General features: G+C 57.7%; 1 protein-coding gene across 12 annotated transcripts in view; it reads right to left on the bottom strand.

The window, feature by feature from the left end:
• Nucleotides 1–318: 318 nt before the first annotated feature.
• The window catches only part of RAPGEF1 (Rap guanine nucleotide exchange factor 1), a 147,665-nt gene continuing 123,110 nt past the window's right edge, over nt 319–24,873 (bottom strand). For 11 of the 12 annotated variants that reach the window (XM_060153994.1, XM_060153996.1, XM_060154003.1 and 8 more), the window contains 12 exons: nt 21,344–21,452; nt 19,672–19,747; nt 16,725–16,809; nt 9,721–9,813; nt 8,659–8,844; nt 7,789–7,873; nt 7,556–7,650; nt 6,058–6,136; nt 5,866–5,967; nt 4,574–4,671; nt 3,338–3,466; nt 319–2,918 (listed from right to left, as the gene is read on the bottom strand). In XM_060153994.1, coding sequence (XP_060009977.1) covers nt 2,768–2,918; nt 3,338–3,466; nt 4,574–4,671; nt 5,866–5,967; nt 6,058–6,136; nt 7,556–7,650; nt 7,789–7,873; nt 8,659–8,844; nt 9,721–9,813; nt 16,725–16,809; nt 19,672–19,747; nt 21,344–21,452 — 1,288 coding nt within the window. In that variant the 3' untranslated portion in view covers nt 319–2,767. The remainder of the gene's footprint in view (nt 2,919–3,337; nt 3,467–4,573; nt 4,672–5,865; nt 5,968–6,057; nt 6,137–7,555; nt 7,651–7,788; nt 7,874–8,658; nt 8,845–9,720; nt 9,814–16,724; nt 16,810–19,671; nt 19,748–21,343; nt 21,453–24,873) is intronic. The other variant, XM_060154001.1, reaches the window with a different exon arrangement.

The raw sequence follows: 24,873 nt of genomic DNA, 5'->3' as shown, positions 1-24,873 counted from the left end.
TAGTACTTATTATGGTTGCAGTATTTCACTTGTATCATTTTTCAATTAAGAGGATTCAGTGAGGTAGAGCTGCCTGCAAAGTGCTTGGTACTCAATATATGCTAAGTAATAATAGTGGCGATAGCTCACCAGATACTGTTCCAGGTATAACTTGCTGAGCCTTCACAGACTGTATGAGGTAGAGCTGGCCTTACCCCCACTTCCAGATGGAGAAACTGGGGAACAGAGAAGGGACCACAGAGATGGGGACAAAAGACCCCCCCCAACACCTGCCAGGCGCCCAGCCCACAAGGAGGTCACAGAAAGGAGACAGCTCAGTTGTCACTTTGACACACGCGGCATGTGGTACACGGGTGGCCGCGGCTTTCATCTGTGTTTATTTTCCTTTCATATAAAAGTTACAGGTTTGAAATGTCTGCAGGAAGATGCCACCATCAGCCAGGTTAGTTGGGGATATATTACAATGTAACAACACTGGGGAGGCGCGGGGCTGTGGGAGGGAGGCGCTGCTCAGAATCGGGCTTTAATTCAGCCCTGGCGCGTGCCTGCCCTTGCCCTGATCCACCCACACCTGCAGGTGAGAACTGCCTCTGCAGAGAACAAATCCTCCCGAGGGTGTCTTTGTTGTAAAGACAGATTCGTACAGCTGATCTGGCCCCTGAGACAGACAAACCACAGCCAGGCTGGCAACTCCCAGAGCCAGAATGTGTCTCCATGAGGTCAAGGTAGGGAAGCCTGTCAGCCAATAAGTTAAAACACACATTGCACCTGCTGCCCTCATGCAGGGTCACCTGGCCACGCCGGCCCCTTGTCCACCTGCGCTGCCTGCCCAGTGCCTCGGCTCAGAGCCAGGGCTCCCGGCAAGGAGGGGAGGTGTGGGTGTAGGGTCTGTTCTGAATTGAGGGACGGTGAAGCCCCCGAGCCCTGTCCAGCTCGCGGCTGGGACGCTGAGCCTGAAGCGGAAGCGCGGCGTCGACAGTTGCCCGCCTATGGAAGGAGGCCCCAGGGAACCGCAGTCCACACAGCCCATGGGCCCTGAGCACACAGCAGCTGCGCAAAGCAGCAGCAGAGCAGGGCCAGGCCAGGAGGAAGAAGGGAAGGAGGGAAAGACTGAAATGAGAGGACTTAAAAAAGCGGGAACAAACTAAAACCCAACCCCACACACAATATTGTTCATAACCAGCGACTCTATACACACACTCTTTAAATAATAAAGTGACGCGTTCCGCCCGCTGCCGCAGGATCGCTGCCTGAGGGGTCGTAACTGACATTTCACAGATTCCTCCCCTCTGTGCACAGGACAGACAGCTTCTTGATAAAAGCTGTTCAAAGGCCCATGAAGGACTCAAAGTGACGGGGCTGTTCCTTTAAACAGTTACAGATGGTGCTTTCTACTTCTGCTTAAGCCCGGGCTGAGCGTGGTGTTCGCCTGCCCGAGTCCCAAACCCAGGAGGAGTGAGCTCGCAATTATGTAAAACGAACAAAACAGGAGGCGGGCGACCTGGGGGCAGCCGTCGGATTCTGATGGCAGCCTGCCCGCAGGCCCACGTTGGGCTGGCACGGAGGCCAGGGGGCGTGGAGAACCCCTGCAGACCTCCCTCAGCTCGTCCACCTCAGCAGCGGGGCTGGCTCTGGAGAGCGAGGCTGGAAAGAGCACCTGCTTCTGAAGCCGCTGCGCCTCACTGCCGGCCAGCAGGTGAGCCATGGCCGTCAACCCCAGGGGGCGCCTCTGCGCCAGGCCCCTGCCTCTCAGGGACACCCTGTCCTTCCCACGGGAGAGCCGGTCAGGCTGGCAGAAGGTCTGATGAGCAAAGAGGGGCCCCTTTGGGCCCACCAGGCTCAGCGCCAGGGAGGAGGGGAGCCCGCAGGGCGGGACGGATAGGAGATGGAGTTTAAGGCACACGGCAAGCGACAGAGGAGGGGGCTGCCGGCCCTCCCCCCAACAGAAATGCCCCTCCCCTCTCTCTGGGTTAACTCACCAAGAGCTACTGGCCCCAACTCAGATAAAGTGTGTTTCTTGGATGGTCAAGTCCTTCCTTTCCAGCTGCTGCTGCCCAGCTCCCACGGTGCCAAGAGGATGGGGAGGGCCGGTGGGACGGGGCGGAGGAAGTGAAGGGGCGAAAACACGATGGCCACGGCTGCTGCTCGTGACCCAGCAAGGGCGGGCCAGGACCGCGACGGGAGCACCAGCCCCAGGGCTGCTGAAAGGCCACCTGCCGTCCCTTCTGGGCCAGGTGAGACGTTCACACCATCCTCCACTTAAAAAGTAGAACATGGAAAGTGAAAGGAGTCTTTCCCGGGTCTCCTCTACTTTCTGCCCACCCAACTGAAGGCTACGGGGAGAGCAGCCCCCGCCCCGAGGGTCCTTGGGCCTCTACTCATCTGTCATTTCAGGAGATTCAGAAGACTCCCACCATTCCCGGGCTGCTGCTGAAGTCCCTGTGCTGCTCCCAGGCTTGGGGGGAGGGGGAGAGAGGGAGAGCAGAAGACAGAGCAAAAGCAGAAACCCCAACCCCCAGTTCACAAATCAGCAGTGAGACCGCCCGCTGGCCCCCCCCCCCCCCGGGCCGGGGGTCTGCTCCTGCGGGGGAGGGGCAGGAAGCTGCTGCGGCTCCGGACGCCTGCCCGGCACAGCAGCGGCCTGGATGGGCCTGGTGGCTCTGAGGCCAGGACACGCGCCGCCGCCACGTAACAGGTCCAAAGTCCCTTCCGGCCTCGGAGCGGCGCTCTGAGCCTCTCGCGTTCTCCTCGCTTGCGGCACCCGCTCCTAGGTCTTCTCTTCCCGGTCTGTTTTCCTCCGTGTTATGTTCCTGGGTTTGATTTTCAGAGAGAGTTCCCATAGCGCCTCCTCCGCCAGGTGGTCACTGAAGTCGTTGAAGAAGTTTATGATGTCATCGTTTCTCCGGATGTCATAATGCCTGGTGGAGGGAGGAGGGTGGCCGGTGAGAGCCAGTGTGGGCCAAACAGCCCCAAGACCCCTTGGAGGTGCCACGTGTGCCGCCTCAGCAGACTCACGGGGCAGGGGCGTCCACGTGTGACGCTGGCGCTCAGAGCGTGAGCTGCACCCCAGAGCTGTGCTCTGCTCTGTGCAAGGGCTCCCGGAGCAGCACCCTGTAGCCAGGCTCCCCTCCGCAGGAGGTCCCAGGGAGACCCCACTGCCCCGGAGTCAGGAGGGCCAGGGCTCGCCAGCCTCCCCCCACGGGATCGCGCAGGACAAGCTGGCGGCCAGCTCTGGGTGCAGGCCCTGTGCCACACTGGAAGGAGCAGCTGTTGGATCCCCGTGGGTCTCTGCGCAGTGCGCCCTGCCCGCCCGGTCCCTCATGGCGGCAGCACTCACGCCTGCTGGAAGCACCGCATGCTGTCCAGGATGTTGAACTGTTGCCACCGTTTGGAAAAATTCACCTTCCCGTCAATGTAGTCTGGGTTTCCTAGGTGAACGAAGGTGAGGTCCTGCAGGATGAGCCCCCTGGGAGGACGGAGAAGCAGGTTAGACTCTGGAGGGTGGCCTGGCAGGTGATCGGTTGCTGGGCGAGCCGGAGCCCGAGCCGCTGCCAAACCCGCAAGCGCGTCTGCGGGGAGGGGCGGCGCGAATTCGACTCAGGTTCTGGTCTCCGGAAAGCGGGCTCAGGCCCACCTGCTACGGAGCCTCTTCAACAGCCGTCCCAGCCCAGCAGAGCGGTACAGGTAACAGATGAGCAGGAAAGAATGACGCCACCCCGAACTTGAGTGGCGGGGTGGGGGTCACATGCTGTCATCAAACAGGGTGCGCAGCCCCGCGGTGAGTGGGGGCGGTTCTTGCACAGGGATAGCCCAGCCCGAGGGGCACAGCCACGCCCACCCAAGCAGCCCAGCTGGGGAGGGCTGTCGCGCTCGGCCAGAGCAGGAAGGCTAGGAATCACGGCAGGGCCCGTGGCTGCAAGATGTACACTTCGGAGCGTGGAGGCCAGGGGCATGCCGCCGCACACTCAGCCTGGGACAGCGCTGAGTCTCCTGTCCCTCTTGGAGATTCCCACCGTCCACTAGCATATTAAGGGGTCCGGTGAGTCCCGCACAAAGAAAACTGTTTAGCTTCAATGTTTTCTGCTATTTCCCAAGCTTACGTGACGTGGGATTCTTTTTGGTGAATACCTATTTAGCCCGTGGCCCACACTTGGGGAAACGCTCCCTGAGCTGCCTCACGCCAAGTACTCTCAGGGTTCCTGGGGTGACAGGAGGGCCCTCCGGTGGCTGTGATGTGCAGCTAAGCTTGGGGACAGCTGGACTATAGCACGCTGCTGCTGGTGGGGGAAGAGAGATGCTACACGGCTGTCCACACGTGCGCCTAAACAAGCCCACTGGCAGATGAGGGAAGAGAGGAGGCGTGGGAGGACCGGGCAGTGGGGGAGACTGAACCATTTTCCCTGGGCCCCTCTTTCATCTAAGTTGTTTAACAAGGAGCACGTTTTACTTTTAAAGTTCAAACAAGCACAAACGTCTGGGTTGGAAGCCTTTAAGCGAGGGCTTCTCTATGGGGGCCCACTGTATCTTCCCCAGAGCACACGAGGGGCAAACCCAGTTGGGAGGCTGTACTCACAGGTATGGGATGCACGGCGGCTCCACCTCCGAGAGGGCGGCCCGGTAGGCGCGGAAGGAGGATGAGCTGTCAATCAGCGTGCAGTACTCCGCCAGGCCCTGGCAGGAGGGACGCGCGCAGTCCGTGAGCACGGTGCCGACGCTGGGGCACCGAGCCCCGGCCCCTCCCCCCACCAACCCAGAGCCAGACCCCGCCCTGCCCCAGCCACAGGCAGGCCTTCCGTGGTGCTGACAAAGAACCGCGTCTCTGAGCAGCCAGCGCCCCGTGTGGTGGATCTCAGGCTGGGCTCCTGCTTGGCTGTGCTCAGCGCTGCAGCCCGCCTGATCCTCAAAAGCACACACCGGACCATGTCGCTCCCGGCCCCGAGCCTGCCTTCATGCCTCACCGCACTCAAGGCAGAGTCCACGAGGGATGGCGGGTGAGCTCGCTGCTCCTGCACGCAGCGTGGGTGGGGTTTTGCCTGTCCTGCCCCTTCGCCTGTTGTGTGCTTCTCGCCTTGATGTGTCACCTCTTCCAGGAAGCCTTCCCTGCCTCCTCAGGGCCTGTTATGTGTTCCTGGAACAGCTGGTGTGAATGTCCCATTTCTCCATACACCACTGTCTCGTAACTGTCCCTTTATGTTGCCCCACGAGACGACCCCCCAGGTAGCCCTGGCGACACTCAACCCTGTGGGCTTTGTCTCTCTTCCAGGAACAGCACCCACACAAAGATAAGGGTCCAGTTCCTTGCCAGGCCCCCCAAGACCCCTGTGATGCAGAGCCATTCTCCCCAGTGATGTGGCCACACTGGCCTCTGTCCCCTCTGATGGGGAATTCCCCTCCCTTCCCAGGACGCTCCTATTCGGGTCATGGTGTGATCGACACCTCCTTAGGGGGCCTCCCTGACCCCCAGGCTGGCCCAGACGCCTCGTTCACATGCTTGCTCAGCACCCCATCCCCATCCTTCTCCCTGTAGTACCTGCCCTGAGGAGCTCCACCTAATAACGGGTCTAGCCTGTTCACAGTACATCCCAATGCCTAGTGCGGCCCGCACCCAAAGGAGCCCCTCTAGAAGCCCGGGTCGAGGGCAGGAAGCAGAAGGTGAAGCTGGGACCCAGGCACGGTTCTGCGGTACAGGCAGCAGGATGTGACGTGATGTGACAACCCCGGCACTCACTAACACCAAGCCCCGCAGGGCCCAGTGACTGGAGATTAGAGACAGGAAACTAGGGCAGGGCGGGGCAGAGCTCGTCCCACCACAGCCGGGCCTCGCGTCCCACAGCTGCCCTCCCGGCTGCCCTCCGAGCCGCCCACCTCTGAGGTCTGCTTCTGCCACTCCAGCCTGCGGATAGGGGCTGAGTCCAGCGCTGAGAGGATGGCCAGGTAGGAGTTGAAGTTGTTCAGCTTCCGTAAGTGCTGCAGAGAGAGGGTGGGGGCAGGGATGGGCGGGCGGGCAGGCAGGCAGGGGCAGCTGTGGCGGGCTCTGGGGAGGGTGCCCACAGTTACCTTCATGATCTTGATGAACTTCAAGAGCAGCCGTTCCCTGTCTTGGGCCTTTTCCTGTAACATGATGATTGACCGAACCCTGCACGGACCAAGGGGAGAAAGAGACAGTTGAGCTGACCCGTCTCTCTTCAGGCCTCTGGTGACAATGGGACGGGGGCACCTGTACCAGCTGGCCAGGAGCCCGTGCCTAGGGAGGCACCAGGTGTACCCCCGTCTCTGCTCTGAAGGAGCTCATGGCACCCCAGGGATAGGTAAGAGGCCACAGAGAGACCCAGTGACTGGGACCTCTGACTGTGCGGATGGACGGTCTCCCGGTGAGCGCTGACCGTGAGCACCACGGCGGCTGGAAACGCTCAGCGAGTGTGGCCTCAGGATTGGCTCGGAGACGAGTAGGCGTGTGGGCTAAGAGGCCACCTTGCTGGCCACGAGGGAGGGCACCTCTCAGAAACTTCGCAGCAACCAAAGCCAAAGGCCAGCCTCGCACAAGGACCTCACGGTGGCCTCGACAGCCTGTGCTTTCACAGGGGCCACCGCCCGTCGCCCAGAGAACGTGCCCCTCTTCTGACCCATTAAAGGGCACCGGCACCGAGTCCACCTTGAGCACCGGGTCTCTGAAGGGGCTCCACCCACATCTCCTCCTAGGCAGGCCCCAGGGGGTGTGTCTGGAGCCCCCAGCGCCCAGCAAGGGGCGGGGCTGGAGGCCATGCTCAGGGCTGCACGGCTTGTCTGCCCTGGAAACCACCTCGTCCTCTGCTGGGCTGCTACGCTAAGCATGTGCTGCTGACGAGTGAAACGCTTCCTGTGGTGCAGAGAGAAGCAGGGCAAGTGGGAGAGGACCCAACTCTCCAAAGAGCAATCCTTAGAGCACTTACAAATCAGACGTTTCCCTGGTGGTGGGGATGGATTGTGTGTGTGTCCGGGGGTCAGTATGAGACTGCCACTGGCCGCCACACCCAACCATCCCCTACTGAGGCCGAGAGGCTGTGGACACCCTCGAGTCGCGTCTTTAAGAGTCAACAGTTCTGCTGTATGTTACAACATAAATGCACTTCTGGGCTTCACTTTGCTTTAAGAATTGAAGGCTAAATAAAAGTATTAACACAGCCACTCCTTTGCTCTACCTCTCTTTCAGGCAGAGTCAGTGTGAGGACCAGTCCTGAGGCCACCTGGCAGTGGGAAGACTGGCAACGACCAGCGCAGGGTGGCAAGTTTAACACCCGCTCCTCTGCCGCCATCGATAGCAGACATTACTAATAAATCCTGGCTGAGTCCTCCTCAACCCGCCCCCCCGCCCCAGGTGGCCCCTTCCAACGTGCAAGACACGCCCTGTCCTGTCCCTGCCCTTGTCCTGTCTCTGGTTCACAACGAATGCCCACAGGGCCCCAGAAGGAGCTGGGAGGAATGAGAGGGCACCCCTTTGTCCTTGCCATGGGCGCTCTCTGCGAAGGACACACAAGGCACCCATCCAGAAGTGCTCTGCACTGAGGCCCCTTCTTACCAGTAGGACATGTTGTTGAAGTGCTCCGTGAACTGGGTCAAGTTGGGGCTCTTCTCCTCGTTCTGCTCTTTTGCCCAAAGCAAAACCTCAGGAATCTGAAAAAGCAGGTAGACTGGATAGAACCTGGGCCCGCTGGCTCTGCTGTGACGCAGTGGCTTCTCTCACTCGGGGACAAGCAGCTGCACTCACCAGGGCCGGGCACAGCCCTCCCCCAGCCCCACGCGTGGCCATACCTCTATCTTATAAAAGAGCTCGGCATCCAGCAGTGTCAGCTGCTCAGCTATCTCATGGCTGTGAAAGTCATGCAAGGTCCCGGGCCTGGAAGACAGAGGCACGAGATGAGTGGTCAGTGGATGGGATGGTGGGGGCTGGGTGGGGGCTGCACTTCAGGCCTCAGAGCTGAGGGAACACGACTTGCTTCACCGCAGCACGGAGGCCACGCAGCGGGTCGGGGGCGGGTCAGGACCGGACTGCACTCGTCTCCCTGGGACCACGGGGCCTGCCTTCCCCCCTGCCTCTGCCCGGCAGGCTCGGTGGCTCCACTCGCAAGCCTGCGAGCTCAGCTCCTGAGAACGCACAGCTCAACCCCCCTTCAGGGCCCAGTGGGAACAAAGATGGTGCCATGTGAATGGAGCTGAGACACCAACAAAGAGGTGATAAATCAACAAACCTCCGTGGCCCCGGGAGAGGGCCAGTGGAGCCTCTACACAGGTTCTCAGGAACCGTCAGGATGGCACAGGGGGTGGCAAGAATTAAGTTGCCACGTTAGCGCCGGGAAGAGAATTAAGTGCTGACCACAGCCTGAAAGGCATTCATGTCCCCTGTCCTGGTAAGCCCCTACACGCCCTGCTGCCCCACTTCCTACTAAAACGGTGATCAGTCATACAACGTAACCCTGGAGAAGAGGCCCAGCCCCGGGGGAACCCCCGGGCTGTCCCTGAGGCACCTCGTCGCAGGGCCTGGGCAGAACCGGGAGGTGAGGTTGTGAGGCCGGGGGCGGGGAGGGGGACACTGAAGGAAGTGGAATGGAGAGACGGCTGCCGGTACGGCTCTCGCCAGAGGCAGGGCCCGGAGAAGCCCAGGATGGACGGCGGGTGGCGCACCTGGCTGCTACGCCCCTGGCCGCCAGGGGCTGGTCGGAGTTGGCACACCTGAGCAGCTTCTTCTGGTCCACCTTGTCCAGGATGTTCTTCCGGAGCACACGGGCCAGACTGAGCTCCCCGTTGCACACCAGGCGAAAGACCAGCTCCATCAGCAGCTTCAAGATCTCTTCCGTCAACTCCACTAGGCTAAAGGGCCAAGGGCCATGCGGTGAGGGGCAGGGATGCAAGCATAAGAAGAGGGCTGGTGCCACGGGGTCTAGAAGCCCCTCAAGACACCTGAGACACCCACCAGCAGAGCTGGGAAACCTCTCGTGGGAAGGGAGCCAGAGAAGGTCTTGGGATGGCTGTCTGCATCCTAGAGTGCCGGGAGTGGTCCCATTGCCATTCTCTCAGCAAATGGTCACTGGCACTGGATAAGCACGAGGGACCGCGCTGCGGCCTGGGCTATGGAGACAAATCCTGCCCCAGGGGAGCTCCTGATCCCACGGGGGTGATGAATCACCATGAGGTCTGGGCTCCACAGACAGCCCCAGGACGGCCCTGCACAGTATTCTCCACACACGGTGTTTCACAGCCCCACCCCGTAATCACCAAGGCCACCGCCCAGCAGAAGGTAAACACCTTGAGGGCGGGGCCTGGGTGGCTTCCTTACCAAGGGCTCTCTAGACCTAGGAAAGGGACCTTGTGCTTTGTGTTTGTTCAATGACTGGAAATGGCAAATGCCACTCAGGGGACCGTGGAAAGATGAGGAGGGCAGCCAAGGTCTAAGCCACCTGCCAGAGGGATGGCCCCCACAAGGAAATCAGGGCTGGGCCGGGCCGGGCCAGGGCGGGTCTGAGGGGACAAGCCATTCTCCCCAGGGGTTGTGTTAAAGCGCGCAGGAGTGAGCCCTGTCCAGGGCCTTGGGCAGGGCTCTGTGGGCACAGAGCCCGGGAGATGCAGGTGAAATATGACGGGAGGCCCAGATCTCTACGGGGAAGCCTGTACCCCGGCGGGGACCCCAAGATGCCCGCGGCCTGCTGGGCCCCTCCACCCTCCATCCCCCGGGGCGGAAGGACTCACCAGAGCTCGTCCACCACCCGTACCAGCACGAAGAACGTGTTCTTGCTGACGCGCTTCTTGAATGTGTCGGCAAAAGGAGAGAACTTCTCGTACGTGGGCGCAGGTTAAAGAAACAACCACCCTCACGGGTAGGGACGGGGAAGTGCGCGGGAGGGCTGCCCTCCCCCAGCCCCCCTTCCCTGAGCGAACCCTGGGAACGAGGGCACGGGGAGGGCAGAGGACCTGTGCGAGGTGGCGGAACTGCAAAGTGAGGTTCAGCCCAGACCTCTCTGACCCCGTTCTCGACCACCAACCTCTCCTGCCTGCAGAGCCTCCTCCCTGCACTCCCAGGCCTGCCTCTCTGCTGGGATCAACCCAAGGTTCCTGTGACCGCTGAAACGCTGAAGGCTGCATCGCTGAGCTCAGTCAGAGAAAGGTGGTCAGAAAGCACTTGCCCTAAAATCCCCGGGTCCCTGGGGAAGGCGCACAGCCCCCCAGAGGGGTCTCCCTCCGCTCCCGTCACGAGTTCCCGTCACCCTTCCACAGCTTCAGAGGCTGCCTGCGCATCTGCCCTTCAAACACCTGGCTACTTCCTCCCTGAGGCCGTGGCTGCCCTCGTGTTCATCAAGTCTCCAGACACTTCTATGGCTCCATACCGCCTGCTCTCAGGAAGGAGCCATACACCAGGGACAGCGCCGAGGGCCGGCAGCACACAGGACCCACCAGCCAGCTGCGCCCAGGATCTCGATGCTGCAACACGTCCGTTAACATGCCTGAAGCGCCAAGCAGGGCAGATGCTGAGACGCCGAGTCAGAGAGGCCTGGGGGGCACTCTCCCTCCAAGCTGCCATGCGCGTCACTTAACCTCGCTGAACTTCAGTTTCCTTAATTACACGGTAGGAAATAACATCATGGCGCCACATAACAAATGGTAGTGATGTGTGTAGGAAATGGTATAGCGGAGACAGATTACCCATGCAATCGCTCAGCATCATAACCGACACCAGGCCGTTCTCAACAAGTGTGAGTTACTATCATTCGCTGAGCCAGAGGCCTGTGAGGCACTGAAGGTGTGAGGCGGGAGGGAACGAAGTCTCTGCACGTGGGGGCCGTCCAGTTCTGAGGGACCAGGGCCCCGAGGGGGGGGGCACGGGAGAGAGGAGGACAGGAGGCAGAGGCGGCACAGGCACACGGGAGGGAGTGGGAGAGCGTGGGAGAGCTGGGAGGGCTCAGGACTTCTGCCCCAAGGGACAGCGGCTGTCCAGCAGATGGCAGTCATGGGCTGTGACGAGGGAGGACACTGAGGGGCGGGGACCCTGGGCTGCAACAGTAGCTCCTTAGCCTTGGCAGGATGGGCAGGTTTGGACCCGAGAAAGAGGCAATGAAAGTGCATCCCTCCAGGCCTCGGGATCTTCCTTGGCCACTACTGTGGGGAGTCGTATCTGAAAGGGTGAGCCCGTTGGGTAGATGTGGTCGAGGGGCAGGAGGCGACTGTGCTCCACTGCTGGGTCTGCCATCTGGGGGAGTGGCCGTGCCTGCCCCTGAGGCGGTTCTCTGGAGTCCTGATTCCCTCAAACCCTGCACACTTCGTACCCATCACCCCTAATGCCCTGGGGCTCAGCTCCGCAAAGCCGCAGGTGCCAGTGACCTGGGTCCCGCGGGGCCGCACACTCCCACCCTCTCAGCGTGTGCTAGTTCTTTCCCAGAATCACCCAGTGACCACAACTGCCAACAGGCAGCACCCTATGAATCACCCAGTGACCACAACTGCCAACAGGCAGCACCCTATGAATCACCCAGTGACCACAACTGCCAACAGGCAGCACCCTATGAATCACCCAGTGACCACAACTGCCAACAGGCAGCACCCTATGAATCACCCAGTGACCACAACTGCCAACAGGCAGCACCCTATGAATCACCCAGTGACCACAACTGCCAACAGGCAGCACCCTATGAATCACCCAGTGACCACAACTGCCAACAGGCAGCACCCTATGAATCACCCAGTGACCACAACTGCCAACAGGCAGCACCCTATGAATCACCCAGTGACCACAACTGCCAACAGGCAGCACCCTATGAATCACCCAGTGACCACAACTGCCAACAGGCAGCACCCTATGAATCACCCAGTGACCACAACTGCCAACAGGCAGCACCCTATGAATCACCCAGTGACCACAACTGCCAACAGGCAGCACCCTATGAATCACCCAGTGACCACAACTGCCAACAGGCAGCACCCTATGAATCACCCAGTGACCACAACTGCCAACAGGCAGCACCCTATGAATCACCCAGTGACCACAACTGCCAACAGGCAGCACCCTATGAATCACCCAGTGACCACAACTGCCAACAGGCAGCACCCTATGAATCACCCAGTGACCACAACTGCCAACAGGCAGCACCCTATGAATCACCCAGTGACCACAACTGCCAACAGGCAGCACCCTATGAATCACCCAGTGACCACAACTGCCAACAGGCAGCACCCTATGAATCACCCAGTGACCACAACTGCCAACAGGCAGCACCCTATGAATCACCCAGTGACCACAACTGCCAACAGGCAGCACCCTATGAATCACCCAGTGACCACAACTGCCAACAGGCAGCACCCTATGAATCACCCAGTGACCACAACTGCCAACAGGCAGCACCCTATGAATCACCCAGTGACCACAACTGCCAACAGGCAGCACCCTATGAATCACCCAGTGACCACAACTGCCAACAGGCAGCACCCTATGAATCACCCAGTGACCACAACTGCCAACAGGCAGCACCCTATGAATCACCCAGTGACCACAACTGCCAACAGGCAGCACCCTATGAATCACCCAGTGACCACAACTGCCAACAGGCAGCACCCTATGAATCACCCAGTGACCACAACTGCCAACAGGCAGCACCCTATGAATCACCCAGTGACCACAACTGCCAACAGGCAGCACCCTATGAATCACCCAGTGACCACAACTGCCAACAGGCAGCACCCTATGAATCACCCAGTGACCACAACTGCCAACAGGCAGCACCCTATGAATCACCCAGTGACCACAACTGCCAACAGGCAGCACCCTATGAATCACCCAGTGACCACAACTGCCAACAGGCAGCACCCTATGAATCACCCAGTGACCACAACTGCCAACAGGCAGCACCCTATGAATCACCCAGTGACCACAACTGCCAACAGGCAGCACCCTATGAATCACCCAGTGACCACAACTGCCAACAGGCAGCACCCTATGAATCACCCAGTGACCACAACTGCCAACAGGCAGCACCCTATGAATCACCCAGTGACCACAACTGCCAACAGGCAGCACCCTATGAATCACCCAGTGACCACAACTGCCAACAGGCAGCACCCTATGAATCACCCAGTGACCACAACTGCCAACAGGCAGCACCCTATGAATCACCCAGTGACCACAACTGCCAACAGGCAGCACCCTATGAATCACCCAGTGACCACAACTGCCAACAGGCAGCACCCTATGAATCACCCAGTGACCACAACTGCCAACAGGCAGCACCCTATGAATCACCCAGTGACCACAACTGCCAACAGGCAGCACCCTATGAATCACCCAGTGACCACAACTGCCAACAGGCAGCACCCTATGAATCACCCAGTGACCACAACTGCCAACAGGCAGCACCCTATGAATCACCCAGTGACCACAACTGCCAACAGGCAGCACCCTATGAATCACCCAGTGACCACAACTGCCAACAGGCAGCACCCTATGAATCACCCAGTGACCACAACTGCCAACAGGCAGCACCCTATGAATCACCCAGTGACCACAACTGCCAACAGGCAGCACCCTATGAATCACCCAGTGACCACAACTGCCAACAGGCAGCACCCTATGAATCACCCAGTGACCACAACTGCCAACAGGCAGCACCCTATGAATCACCCAGTGACCACAACTGCCAACAGGCAGCACCCTATGAATCACCCAGTGACCACAACTGCCAACAGGCAGCACCCTATGAATCACCCAGTGACCACAACTGCCAACAGGCAGCACCCTATGAATCACCCAGTGACCACAACTGCCAACAGGCAGCACCCTATGAATCACCCAGTGACCACAACTGCCAACAGGCAGCACCCTATGAATCACCCAGTGACCACAACTGCCAACAGGCAGCACCCTATGAATCACCCAGTGACCACAACTGCCAACAGGCAGCACCCTATGAATCACCCAGTGACCACAACTGCCAACAGGCAGCACCCTATGAATCACCCAGTGACCACAACTGCCAACAGGCAGCACCCTATGAATCACCCAGTGACCACAACTGCCAACAGGCAGCACCCTATGAATCACCCAGTGACCACAACTGCCAACAGGCAGCACCCTATGAATCACCCAGTGACCACAACTGCCAACAGGCAGCACCCTATGAATCACCCAGTGACCACAACTGCCAACAGGCAGCACCCTATGAATCACCCAGTGACCACAACTGCCAACAGGCAGCACCCTATGAATCACCCAGTGACCACAACTGCCAACAGGCAGCACCCTATGAATCACCCAGTGACCACAACTGCCAACAGGCAGCACCCTATGAATCACCCAGTGACCACAACTGCCAACAGGCAGCACCCTATGAATCACCCAGTGACCACAACTGCCAACAGGCAGCACCCTATGAATCACCCAGTGACCACAACTGCCAACAGGCAGCACCCTATGAATCACCCAGTGACCACAACTGCCAACAGGCAGCACCCTATGAATCACCCAGTGACCACAACTGCCAACAGGCAGCACCCTATGAATCACCCAGTGACCACAACTGCCAACAGGCAGCACCCTATGAATCACCCAGTGACCACAACTGCCAACAGGCAGCACCCTATGAATCACCCAGTGACCACAACTGCCAACAGGCAGCACCCTATGAATCACCCAGTGACCACAACTGCCAACAGGCAGCACCCTATGAATCACCCAGTGACCACAACTGCCAACAGGCAGCACCCTATGAATCACCCAGTGACCACAACTGCCAACAGGCAGCACCCTATGAATCACCCAGTGACCACAACTGCCAACAGGCAGCACCCTATGAATCACCCAGTGACCACAACTGCCAACAGGCAGCACCCTATGAATCACCCAGTGACCACAACTGCCAACAGGCAGCACCCTATGAATCACCCAGTGACCACAACTGCCAACAGGCAGCACCCTATGAATCACCCAGTGACCACAACTGCCAACAGGCAGCACCCTATGAATCACCCAGTGACCACAACTGCCAACAGGCAGCACCCTATGAATCACCCAGTGACCACAACTGCCAACAGGCAGCACCCTATGAATCACCCAGTGACCACAACTGCCAACAGGCAGCACCCTATGAATCACCCAGTGACCACAACTGCCAACAGGCAGCACCCTATGAATCACCCAGTGACCACAACTGCCAACAGGCAGCACCCTATGAATCACCCAGTGACCACAACTGCCAACAGGCAGCACCCTATGAATCACCCAGTGACCACAACTGCCAACAGGCAGCACCCTATGAATCACCCAGTGACCACAACTGCCAACAGGCAGCACCCTATGAATCACCCAGTGACCACAACTGCCAACAGGCAGCACCCTATGAATCACCCAGTGACCACAACTGCCAACAGGCAGCACCCTATGAATCACCCAGTGACCACAACTGCCAACAGGCAGCACCCTATGAATCACCCAGTGACCACAACTGCCAACAGGCAGCACCCTATGAATCACCCAGTGACCACAACTGCCAACAGGCAGCACCCTATGAATCACCCAGTGACCACAACTGCCAACAGGCAGCACCCTATGAATCACCCAGTGACCACAACTGCCAACAGGCAGCACCCTATGAATCACCCAGTGACCACAACTGCCAACAGGCAGCACCCTATGAATCACCCAGTGACCACAACTGCCAACAGGCAGCACCCTATGAATCACCCAGTGACCACAACTGCCAACAGGCAGCACCCTATGAATCACCCAGTGACCACAACTGCCAACAGGCAGCACCCTATGAATCACCCAGTGACCACAACTGCCAACAGGCAGCACCCTATGAATCACCCAGTGACCACAACTGCCAACAGGCAGCACCCTATGAATCACCCAGTGACCACAACTGCCAACAGGCAGCACCCTATGAATCACCCAGTGACCACAACTGCCAACAGGCAGCACCCTATGAATCACCCAGTGACCACAACTGCCAACAGGCAGCACCCTATGAATCACCCAGTGACCACAACTGCCAACAGGCAGCACCCTATGAATCACCCAGTGACCACAACTGCCAACAGGCAGCACCCTATGAATCACCCAGTGACCACAACTGCCAACAGGCAGCACCCTATGAATCACCCAGTGACCACAACTGCCAACAGGCAGCACCCTATGAATCACCCAGTGACCACAACTGCCAACAGGCAGCACCCTATGAATCACCCAGTGACCACAACTGCCAACAGGCAGCACCCTATGAATCACCCAGTGACCACAACTGCCAACAGGCAGCACCCTATGAATCACCCAGTGACCACAACTGCCAACAGGCAGCACCCTATGAATCACCCAGTGACCACAACTGCCAACAGGCAGCACCCTATGAATCACCCAGTGACCACAACTGCCAACAGGCAGCACCCTATGAATCACCCAGTGACCACAACTGCCAACAGGCAGCACCCTATGAATCACCCAGTGACCACAACTGCCAATAGGCAGCACCCTATGTTCCAGGCACTTCATATAACATCACTCAGCCCTTTTACAGACGAGGAGTGAGGCTCAAAGAAGCCTTGCCTGAGGTCCCAAAGCTGGGCCATGGCAGAGCTGGGCTGAGCACCTCCATCACTCCTGCCCGCAGCTCCGTGCGCGAGGGCTGTGTGGGCACGAAGGCCCCTCTCCCGGCTCCAGGGGGCTCTGTGCAGTGAGAGGTGTGGCGCCAGGGCTGAGGCACAGGCAAGGATATCTGTACTGCAGCTTCTTGATGAGCTCCTCAGGGGTGATGAAGGTCCTGTAGGTGGTCAAGAAGGCCTCGCAGTACAACACCAGATCTGGAGGGAAGAGCAGTTGATTAGTGAGGCCTGCCACTGGCGCAGGGCACAGACAGGCAGCACACCTGCTGCAAGTACATGCCACCTCTGATTACACAGAGAGCTTCTTGTTTGCGTGAAGACAATGATGCAGAGAGTCTTAATCATCATGGGCACAGAGAATACAATTCAAACTCATCATCAGGACTCTGAAGCGAAGTCACAGGTAACACTTCAGGTGGCAGAAGCCCAGGAACAAAAGCCTTGGGAATCTCCACATGGCGAGAGACCTAAGCGAAGGCCCAAGGGGCTCAGCCTCACGCCGCTGGACCCTCAGGTGTGTGGGCTCTGGTGTCAGGGGAGGGCAAGGCCCACTGGGAGGAGGCCAGCCTGGAAGTCAAGCGGGATTAGGGCTGGCAGCTCCCACCCAACGCCCCTCCTTCCCTTTGCAGGGGCTGGTTCTAGCCAGGGATCCCCAACCTTTCCACATTCACAACAGACCCCTGTTTATTTATGGCTATGACACACCCTCCCAACCACGCAGTCTCCGACACTAAGGAAAAAAGGGGGGGCATGTTTTAAATGCAGGTCCCTCCTGGAGACAAATGACCTGGCCAGGCTTGTGAACTTCAGAGTTATTCTGTGCTGGAGCTGAGGTTCGAGTCCTGATTCGGCTCCAAAGTCTGTGGCCCTCACCGTGAAGCTGGGCACATGCACACACATTACTTAAGTGTTCTTTTCTGGACACAGACCACCTTCCCCTGTCTTCTCTCATTCCTCCCACGACTCATCGGGTGGAGGAACCTCAAGGACCCCACTTCTCCGGCTGGGCAGCCCCGCCCTGCAGAGCCCGGCTCCTGTCCCCCGCCCCTGCTGCTCAAACCCTGGACAACGAGAGGAGAAGAAACACCTGCGCGTGCACCTGGGGTGTGCCTGGGTGATCTGGCTGGCGGTGCGGTGCCGTGAGGGAAGCTTACGGACTGGAGGTGCAGCAGGGGGCCAGTGGTGCTGGGCTCAGGCTCCTTCCTGGACCCCAAGCCCACCTAGCTCACTGTCAAATTTGGGCTTCTGTTCAAAGAGGGGCAAGGAAGCAGAGATGGGTCCAGGGGAGGGCAAGGCCCACTGGAAGAAGGGGTCCAAGGCTGCACCCCCTGAGCCATGGGGTCTCCCAGCCACTGGTGTGGTCTCTGGTCTGCAGGAAGCCACCTGCCCAAGGAGCTTGCTGTGTGGCCCAGGGCCTCTGCCTCAACCGCCCATCCCAGGGACAAATGACTGCAGCCTCAACATCTTTCCACTGATAAAACCGAGCGCAAGCCCCAGCGGGCAGCAGAGCCTCCTCTCCCAGGCATGGTCGGCACCGACTGGAAGGTCCTCGGGTTGCCCTGCCTGCAGGGCTCCCTCTGGCCTGGGCCGTAGCCGGCTGCACCTGGCAGGTCAGCAGTTTACTGCTCAGGGCTGAAGACTGGGGCCAGCTCCCACTTCAGCCTTTCACTACTGGACAAAAATGAGAGCTGTTTCTCATGCCAGGCTGAGGCTGGAGCTCTGACCTGTCCGGCACGGAGGAGGGTTTACTGAAGAAGGCAGAGCACGGGCTGTTCCTGGGGATGTAAACAGATACTCCCCGAGCACTTCCTATGTGCCAACTCGCTCAGTCTTCACACCCACTGGGCACTTTGAACCTCTTCACAACGTTGAGTCAGCTGAGGCCGAGAAGGGACGTGCCCAGCAGCGGCCCAGCCTGAGAACGCACAGCCAGGATTCAAATTCAGTGTCGAGGACCGCACTCTGCTTGGGTCAGAAGAAACCCGGAGGGCAAAAGCGTGGCTGTGGTGAGTTTGTGGGAGCCATTTCTTCTTTTTCTCTAATTTTCAAATTTTCAGCAATGCAAACAATTATTTTTGTACTACTTTCATAATTTAAAAATCCCCAGAATCATCTGTGTAACATACTTTGGGAAATCTGCTGTAAAAACATAGGGACCAGGTTGTTTACAGAAATGAAATTGGTGGGTTAGGGTTTCATGACCGGGGTGTTTTAATTCCTACACACCTTACTTCACCATTGCTGTTCCATCATCTTTTTAATAATTTAAAAAATGTAAAAAGGAAGTGTGTGTGGGGAGAGGCCGGGCCCAGCTGTGGGGTGTGTGCACTGCAGGCCCCTCCCGCCTGACCAAGGTCACGGCACCGGCCTTACAGCCCCTCCTTTTCCTCCTCCTTCCAGAACACAACTTGGAAAGACAGCTCCTCTGCTAGCAGAGTCCACCCAACAGAAAACAGGCCCTGCTTTTCCAGCCCTCTCGAAGGATCAGGACGTGAAGGGGTGTCTCTGCGCTGAGAGTGGGGAACCCCATCCTGTGCAGGTAACGCTGCTGGAAGACTGGATGCTCCTGACAGGACCTTTGCCCCAGGAAGCTCCCAGAGGAGGAATAAAGGAAACCCAATCCAGCGGTCTGGAATAATATAATGGGCAAAATATCGGGAAAAGCGTAAAAAGCCACCTGCACATCAACGTAATTTTAGCACTATCGTTGAACATGTCGCTACTCAAGGTACCATCTGTGGAGCACCTACCAGGTGCCGGGCTCTGCACCTGAAACTTGCCCCTTGATGATCCTGGGGTCCTCACTACCCTGCACCACCAGAGGACACGCTCTGAGGGGGTTGGGAAGCGGAGGGTCTGGCTCTGAATGCAGGTCACCTGTCCCCCACGTCGGCACTCCCTACGGTGACCCAGCAGCACCAGGACTGCTGTTCTAACCTGCTCAGGGCTGGAGGAGAGGAGAGGGCAGGGCAGTGGAGCCGAGCAACGTCTCGGTTCAGCGGGACCAGCCCCCTCCGGGGAGCTTGGGCACAGAGGCTGCCGCGGCCAGCGCTGCCGTACCTTTCCTGTCCGTCTCAGTAGCGTGGACCAGTAGGATGTCACCAGATCCTCCCCGGACGTCTGGTCCGTCGTCGCCCTGCAAAACCACAGCAAAGGAGGGCGTGGAGCAGAACACAGCCGTAAGAAAGTCTGCTTAGGGAGTCACAAGCAGGGATGAGATGACAAAGACATGGTGTTGCAGAGACGCCAGGTCCTCTCTGCCCTGCCCTGCCCTCCCTCACTCCGGGAGCAGCGTGGCCGGGCTGCAGAGGCCAGGTGCGCCCATCCAGCCCGCCCACCGCGTGGCACAGCGCTCTGAGGACAGACACCACTGGCTCAGGGGGGCATGGCTCCAGTCAGTCTTTCCCTGTTCACCGACCCACGGCTCAGGGCGGAAGAGGGGACGGAGGGAGCCGACGGGGAGGCAGGCAGGACTGGCACCGGCCCTTCCCAGGATGGTGGTGGAGGCGGCAGACCACTTCCAGGTGTGCGCATGTCCGCGAAGCTGCAGCAACCTGCCCTAAATCTACACCTGCTCCCTCAGGTGGGGGGAGTCACTTGTCACATAACATGTTCCTCCAGGGAGCCCTCCTTAGAGGAGTGAAAAGTGTCACAAAGATGCTCAATATATCCGATGTTGCTTACACTGACCGTGGCCTGCCAGTTAAGGGAAAAGTCTTATTTTCACATGAGCAAACTGAGGCCTTAACCCATAAACCTGGCCTGCAGCCACCGGCCTCATACGCTGTAATTCCGAAGGAGACCACGCCCCGCGAGAGCTTCCTCGTGTCTCTAGCTCTTGGAGATGCATCTGCCTCTCCAAAGCTTCAAGGTTTTTACGCTGGAAGTGTCTTGGATTTCCAGCTAAGACGGGGCAGCTCCGCCCAGGACCTGATTTTTCAGAAGAAATTTCTGGCAAGAGTCATGAAACATCATTCTCTCTGCAGAGGAGCCAGCCCTGCCTTCCCGGTTCCTCTCTGCTGCAGCCTAGCCACGTGTGCGTGTGTGTGTGTGTGTGTGTGTGTGTAGAGCACGGCCGCCTCCTCAGCGGGGGTCAAGGCTACCGCCGGGAGCCATTCCTGCGTGTCCCCGGAACCGCTCGGCAGCAGGGGGCGGGAGGCCCTCTCAGGTCAGCTCCTCTTACTGTGCCGGGTTCGGGCACCGCGTTTACCCATGAGGCTCTCCTGACAAGACATGGGATGGAGGCAGCCTCGGTGGCCAGGCCTGGAATTTCTTAATTAGCTGTGCTTCCCACACTGACACTACACTGGGGTCATTCTGTCATTAACAACATAAAAGTATCTTGCACTAGCGAGGGCTTACCACACACGGGCTCCGTGCTGAGCACCCTCGTGGATTTCGTTCTCACAACACCCTCCAGAGTCCTGTCATCTGGGGCTTAGAGAGGACATGTCACTTGCCCAAGATCACTCTCCAGAGGTGTCAGAGAAGGGGACGGCACACTTCCTCCTGGAAGTCACCCATGTGCCCAGGGTCTTAGAGCACCCACGGTGGCCCAGGCATGGGGCCAGGACGAACGGGATGCCAGAGCCCGCCGCCCAGGAGGGCCACCTGGGGGGGGTCAGCACTCGGCTTGGGCCTTTCTGTTTGGGACACCTCCAGGTTCCCTGCTCAAAGCCCCCACCCTCTTTCTGGGCCAGACCCTGCACGCGAAGGCCTGTGAGAAGCCCACCTCTTGCTTGAGCGTCAGCCTTGCCATAATCTCATTGTGGTCAATGAGGGACAGCTCGTCCACTTCCTCCTCCGACTGAGCCTCTGGAGCATCTGGTGACTTTGGGGCCCTGGAGAGAGAAATGGTTTGTGTTGTGTCAACAGACCCTGAGCTCCACGGCTCCCGGGGGCCAAGGTAGCGTGGCCCCGTGCGCGGGGCCTTGTGGTACAGCCGCTCCCCTGAATGAGTCCTTCCCGGACTGCGGCTCCAGCGAGAAGCCCAGACCCGCTTCCCACCCCTCCACAAGGGGCCCGGGAGGTAGACAAGAGGCCGGGATGCAGACTGGGTTTCTAGCTCTGCTCCTGAAAAGCTGTGTGACCTGGGGACAGTCCCTGCTCTCTCCGGACACTCCCTCAGTAAGTGGAAGGGATTAAGCACGCAGAGCAAGAAGGTTCCACTGAGCAATTTGAAAAAGTAATGGTCTCAGTCACCTGTGTCAAGGCCCACAGACTGCCCGGACTGTCAGTACTCAAGGAGAGAATGGCAAAGGGCCAGCGGGATGGGGGAACAAGCCAGCATGATCTCAGTGCCATCCCCAGGTCTCTCCCCAGGGCCACCTCTCTAGTGGACTGAAGAGGAGCATGAAGCAGGCCCTTGTCCACGGGTGCCGGTGGGCAGGTGGGCAGCAGCATGGGCAGGGGTCCAGCCTGAGCCAAGGGCAGGGAGGGCTTGAAGATGGGACAGGCAAGCTGAGACTGAGGCGCTGAGTAGGAGTTTGGGTGAAGGGGGAGGAGAGAACCTCCAACAGACGAAGCACATAGGGAGCCTGCAGAGGGGGGACACGAGGCAGATGGATGTGGGGTCTGCGGGCACCGTGCTTTCCCCGGCATTTTCTCCCATATTCCCATCATTCTCGTGATCAGTCCCGTGAGCCACTGAGTGGCCTTGTGGTCGCAGGCTTCATTTTTAACCCTAAGTATCTGAGACATTAAAACCTGGGCCTTTTGGGAATTCCCTGGCAGTCCAGTGATTAGACTCCATGCTTTCACTGCTGAGGGCCTGGGTTCAATCCCTGGTTGGCGAACTAAGATCCCACAAGCCACACGGTACGGGCGAAAAAACCCAAGTCAAAACAAAACAAACAAACAAAACCCCTGGGCCTTCAGTAAGGCAACGTGGATGGGCCAGAGCAAAACCACGCGCAGTCCTGGGACGAAGCCTCAGCTGCGCGTCAGCGTCCAGTCGTGGCCTGGCCTTCACGGAAAGAGGACAACGTCCCAGCGACCGCTTCTAGCCAGTCAGCGTGCTCATCCTTCTGCTTCTTGTGCAGGGGCCGCCTGAACTCTGAAAAATGGCACCCCTGGGTCCAATGGAGCTGGAGCCCATGAGCTGCTGTTGTCTGGTACAGACGGCCACTACGTGTTACACTAGAAAACCCATCACCCCTTAACACTTGGGGAGACCTGAGCCTGGGCTGCTGAATCAGACTCCGTGTGGATGGTACTGAGGGGTGGCCAGAGTAGGCTGGGCAGGCAGCCCTTGCCGACAGGCCCCTAGAGACTGCTTTCTATTTTTTTTCCTGTCTCTTGCTATTTTTACCACGTCTTTAACCATTTATGTTTAGGCCTGACAATAGCAAGTGGGTATTGCTTAGCTCTGTACCCAGGACTCCAGAAGTAGCCGAACCTTAGCCTAAAGAGGGAGGAAAAGCTTGAATTTGTGGAGCATTTCACAAAGAAGGGGAAGTCAACGTGAAGCCGCAGGTGGCAGGGCTGATTCCCAGGTCCTGCACATTATCGTTCCTATGTGTGGACTGGAGAAATTTACTACATATTTCTAAACCTGGGCAGGTTTGACTCATGCTAATGTTGAAATGTTACCAAAGATGAAAGAGACACATGACTAAATGCAGAGATGACTCCTGATTGACCCTGGTTCCAAAAAATAAGCCTTATAAGACATAGGGAGAACTAGGGAAATGGAAGATCATTTGCATATCAGATAATGTAAAGAATTTATTACTCTTCTTAGGTGTGATAATCATATCGTAATCAGGTAGGCGTCTAAAATTTTTTAGGAGGCATGCTGAAATATTTAGGGGCTGAGTGTCATGTCTGTGACTTACTTTCAAATACACACTACATACAATTTACACACTATCTCTAGAAACTCACAATAAAAAGTTTGGTGGGGGGGAATCTTTTACACTCCTTTACTACATTTGAACTTGGAAGAGGCAGAAGGAAGGCTGGCCTAGGGTTTGAGAAGGAAACCCTAGGGTAACGTGTTGTGGGTAACGTGTGAGGTGAAGAGTAGGCGTGGAGATGCTCAAGAAGCAGAGGCAGCCTGGTGCCAGCAGGAGGGCTTCTGAGGGCTGCGGTTATCCTTCTTATTTTCTTATACATTTCTATACTTTCCATGTTCTCTACCCTGAGCATGCATAATTTTGAGAATCAGAATAAAGGGAAGAGTGTACACACATATCTCGGAGATACTGTGGACTCGGTTCCCAGCCACTGCAGTAAAGCAAATAACACAATGAAGTGATTCACGTGAATTTTTTTCGTTTCCCAGTGCATATAAAAGGCATACTTATACTATACTGTAATCTGTTAAGTGTGCAATAGCATTATGTCTAAAAAAACAGTAGGGACATCCCTCGTGGCGCAGTGGATAAGAATCCATCTGCCAATGCAGGGGACACGGGTTCGAGCCCTGGTCCGGGAAGATCCCACATGCAACTAAGCCCGTGCGCCACAACTACTGAGCCTGCGCTCTAGAGCCCACGAGACACAACTTCTGAGCCTGAGCTCTAGAGCCTGCAAGCCACACCTACTGAAACCCGCGTGCCTAGAGCCCGTGCTCTGCAACAAGAGAAGCCACCGCAATGAGAAGCCCGCGCACCGCAACCAAGAGTAGCCCCCCGCTCGCCGCAACTAGAGAAAGCCTGCACGCAGCAACGGAGACCCAACGCAGCCCCCAAAAATAAAAATTAAATCTTAAAAATCAATCAATAAAAATTAAAACAGTGTTCATACACCTTAATTAAAAAATACTTTATTGCTAAAAAAATGCTAACCCCCGCCTGAGCCACTGGTGAGCTGTAACCTTCCTGGGGGTGGAGGGCCTGCCTCAATGCTGGTGGCTGCTGACTGATCAGGCCAGGGCTGCAGCGATTTCTTAAGGCAAGACCGCAGTGGAGTCTGCGCACCGACGGGCTCTCCTCTCACAAACACTCTTCTCTGGAGCAGGCGATGCTGTTTGCTAGCATTTTACTCACAGTGGAAATTCTTCCAAAATTGGAGTCAGTCCTCTCAAACGCTGCCGCTAATATTCTAAATCCGTCGTTGTTATTTCAATAATCTTCACCGCCTCTTCACCGGGAGTAGATTCCATCTCAAGACATCACTTCCTTTGCTCACCGGTAAGAAGCAACTCCTCCTCTGTTACAGTTTTATCATGAGCTTGCAGCAATTCAGTCACATCTTCGGGCTCCACTTCTCATTCTAGTTCTCTCGCTGTTTCTATGACATCTGCAGTGACTTTTTCCA

The sequence above is a fragment of the Lagenorhynchus albirostris genome, chromosome 7, assembly GCF_949774975.1.
Source record: "Lagenorhynchus albirostris chromosome 7, mLagAlb1.1, whole genome shotgun sequence".
Taxonomy (NCBI): Eukaryota; Metazoa; Chordata; class Mammalia; order Artiodactyla; family Delphinidae; genus Lagenorhynchus; species Lagenorhynchus albirostris.
Note: the sequence above shows the minus strand (reverse complement) of the source record. Positions and strands in the feature narration are given on the sequence as shown.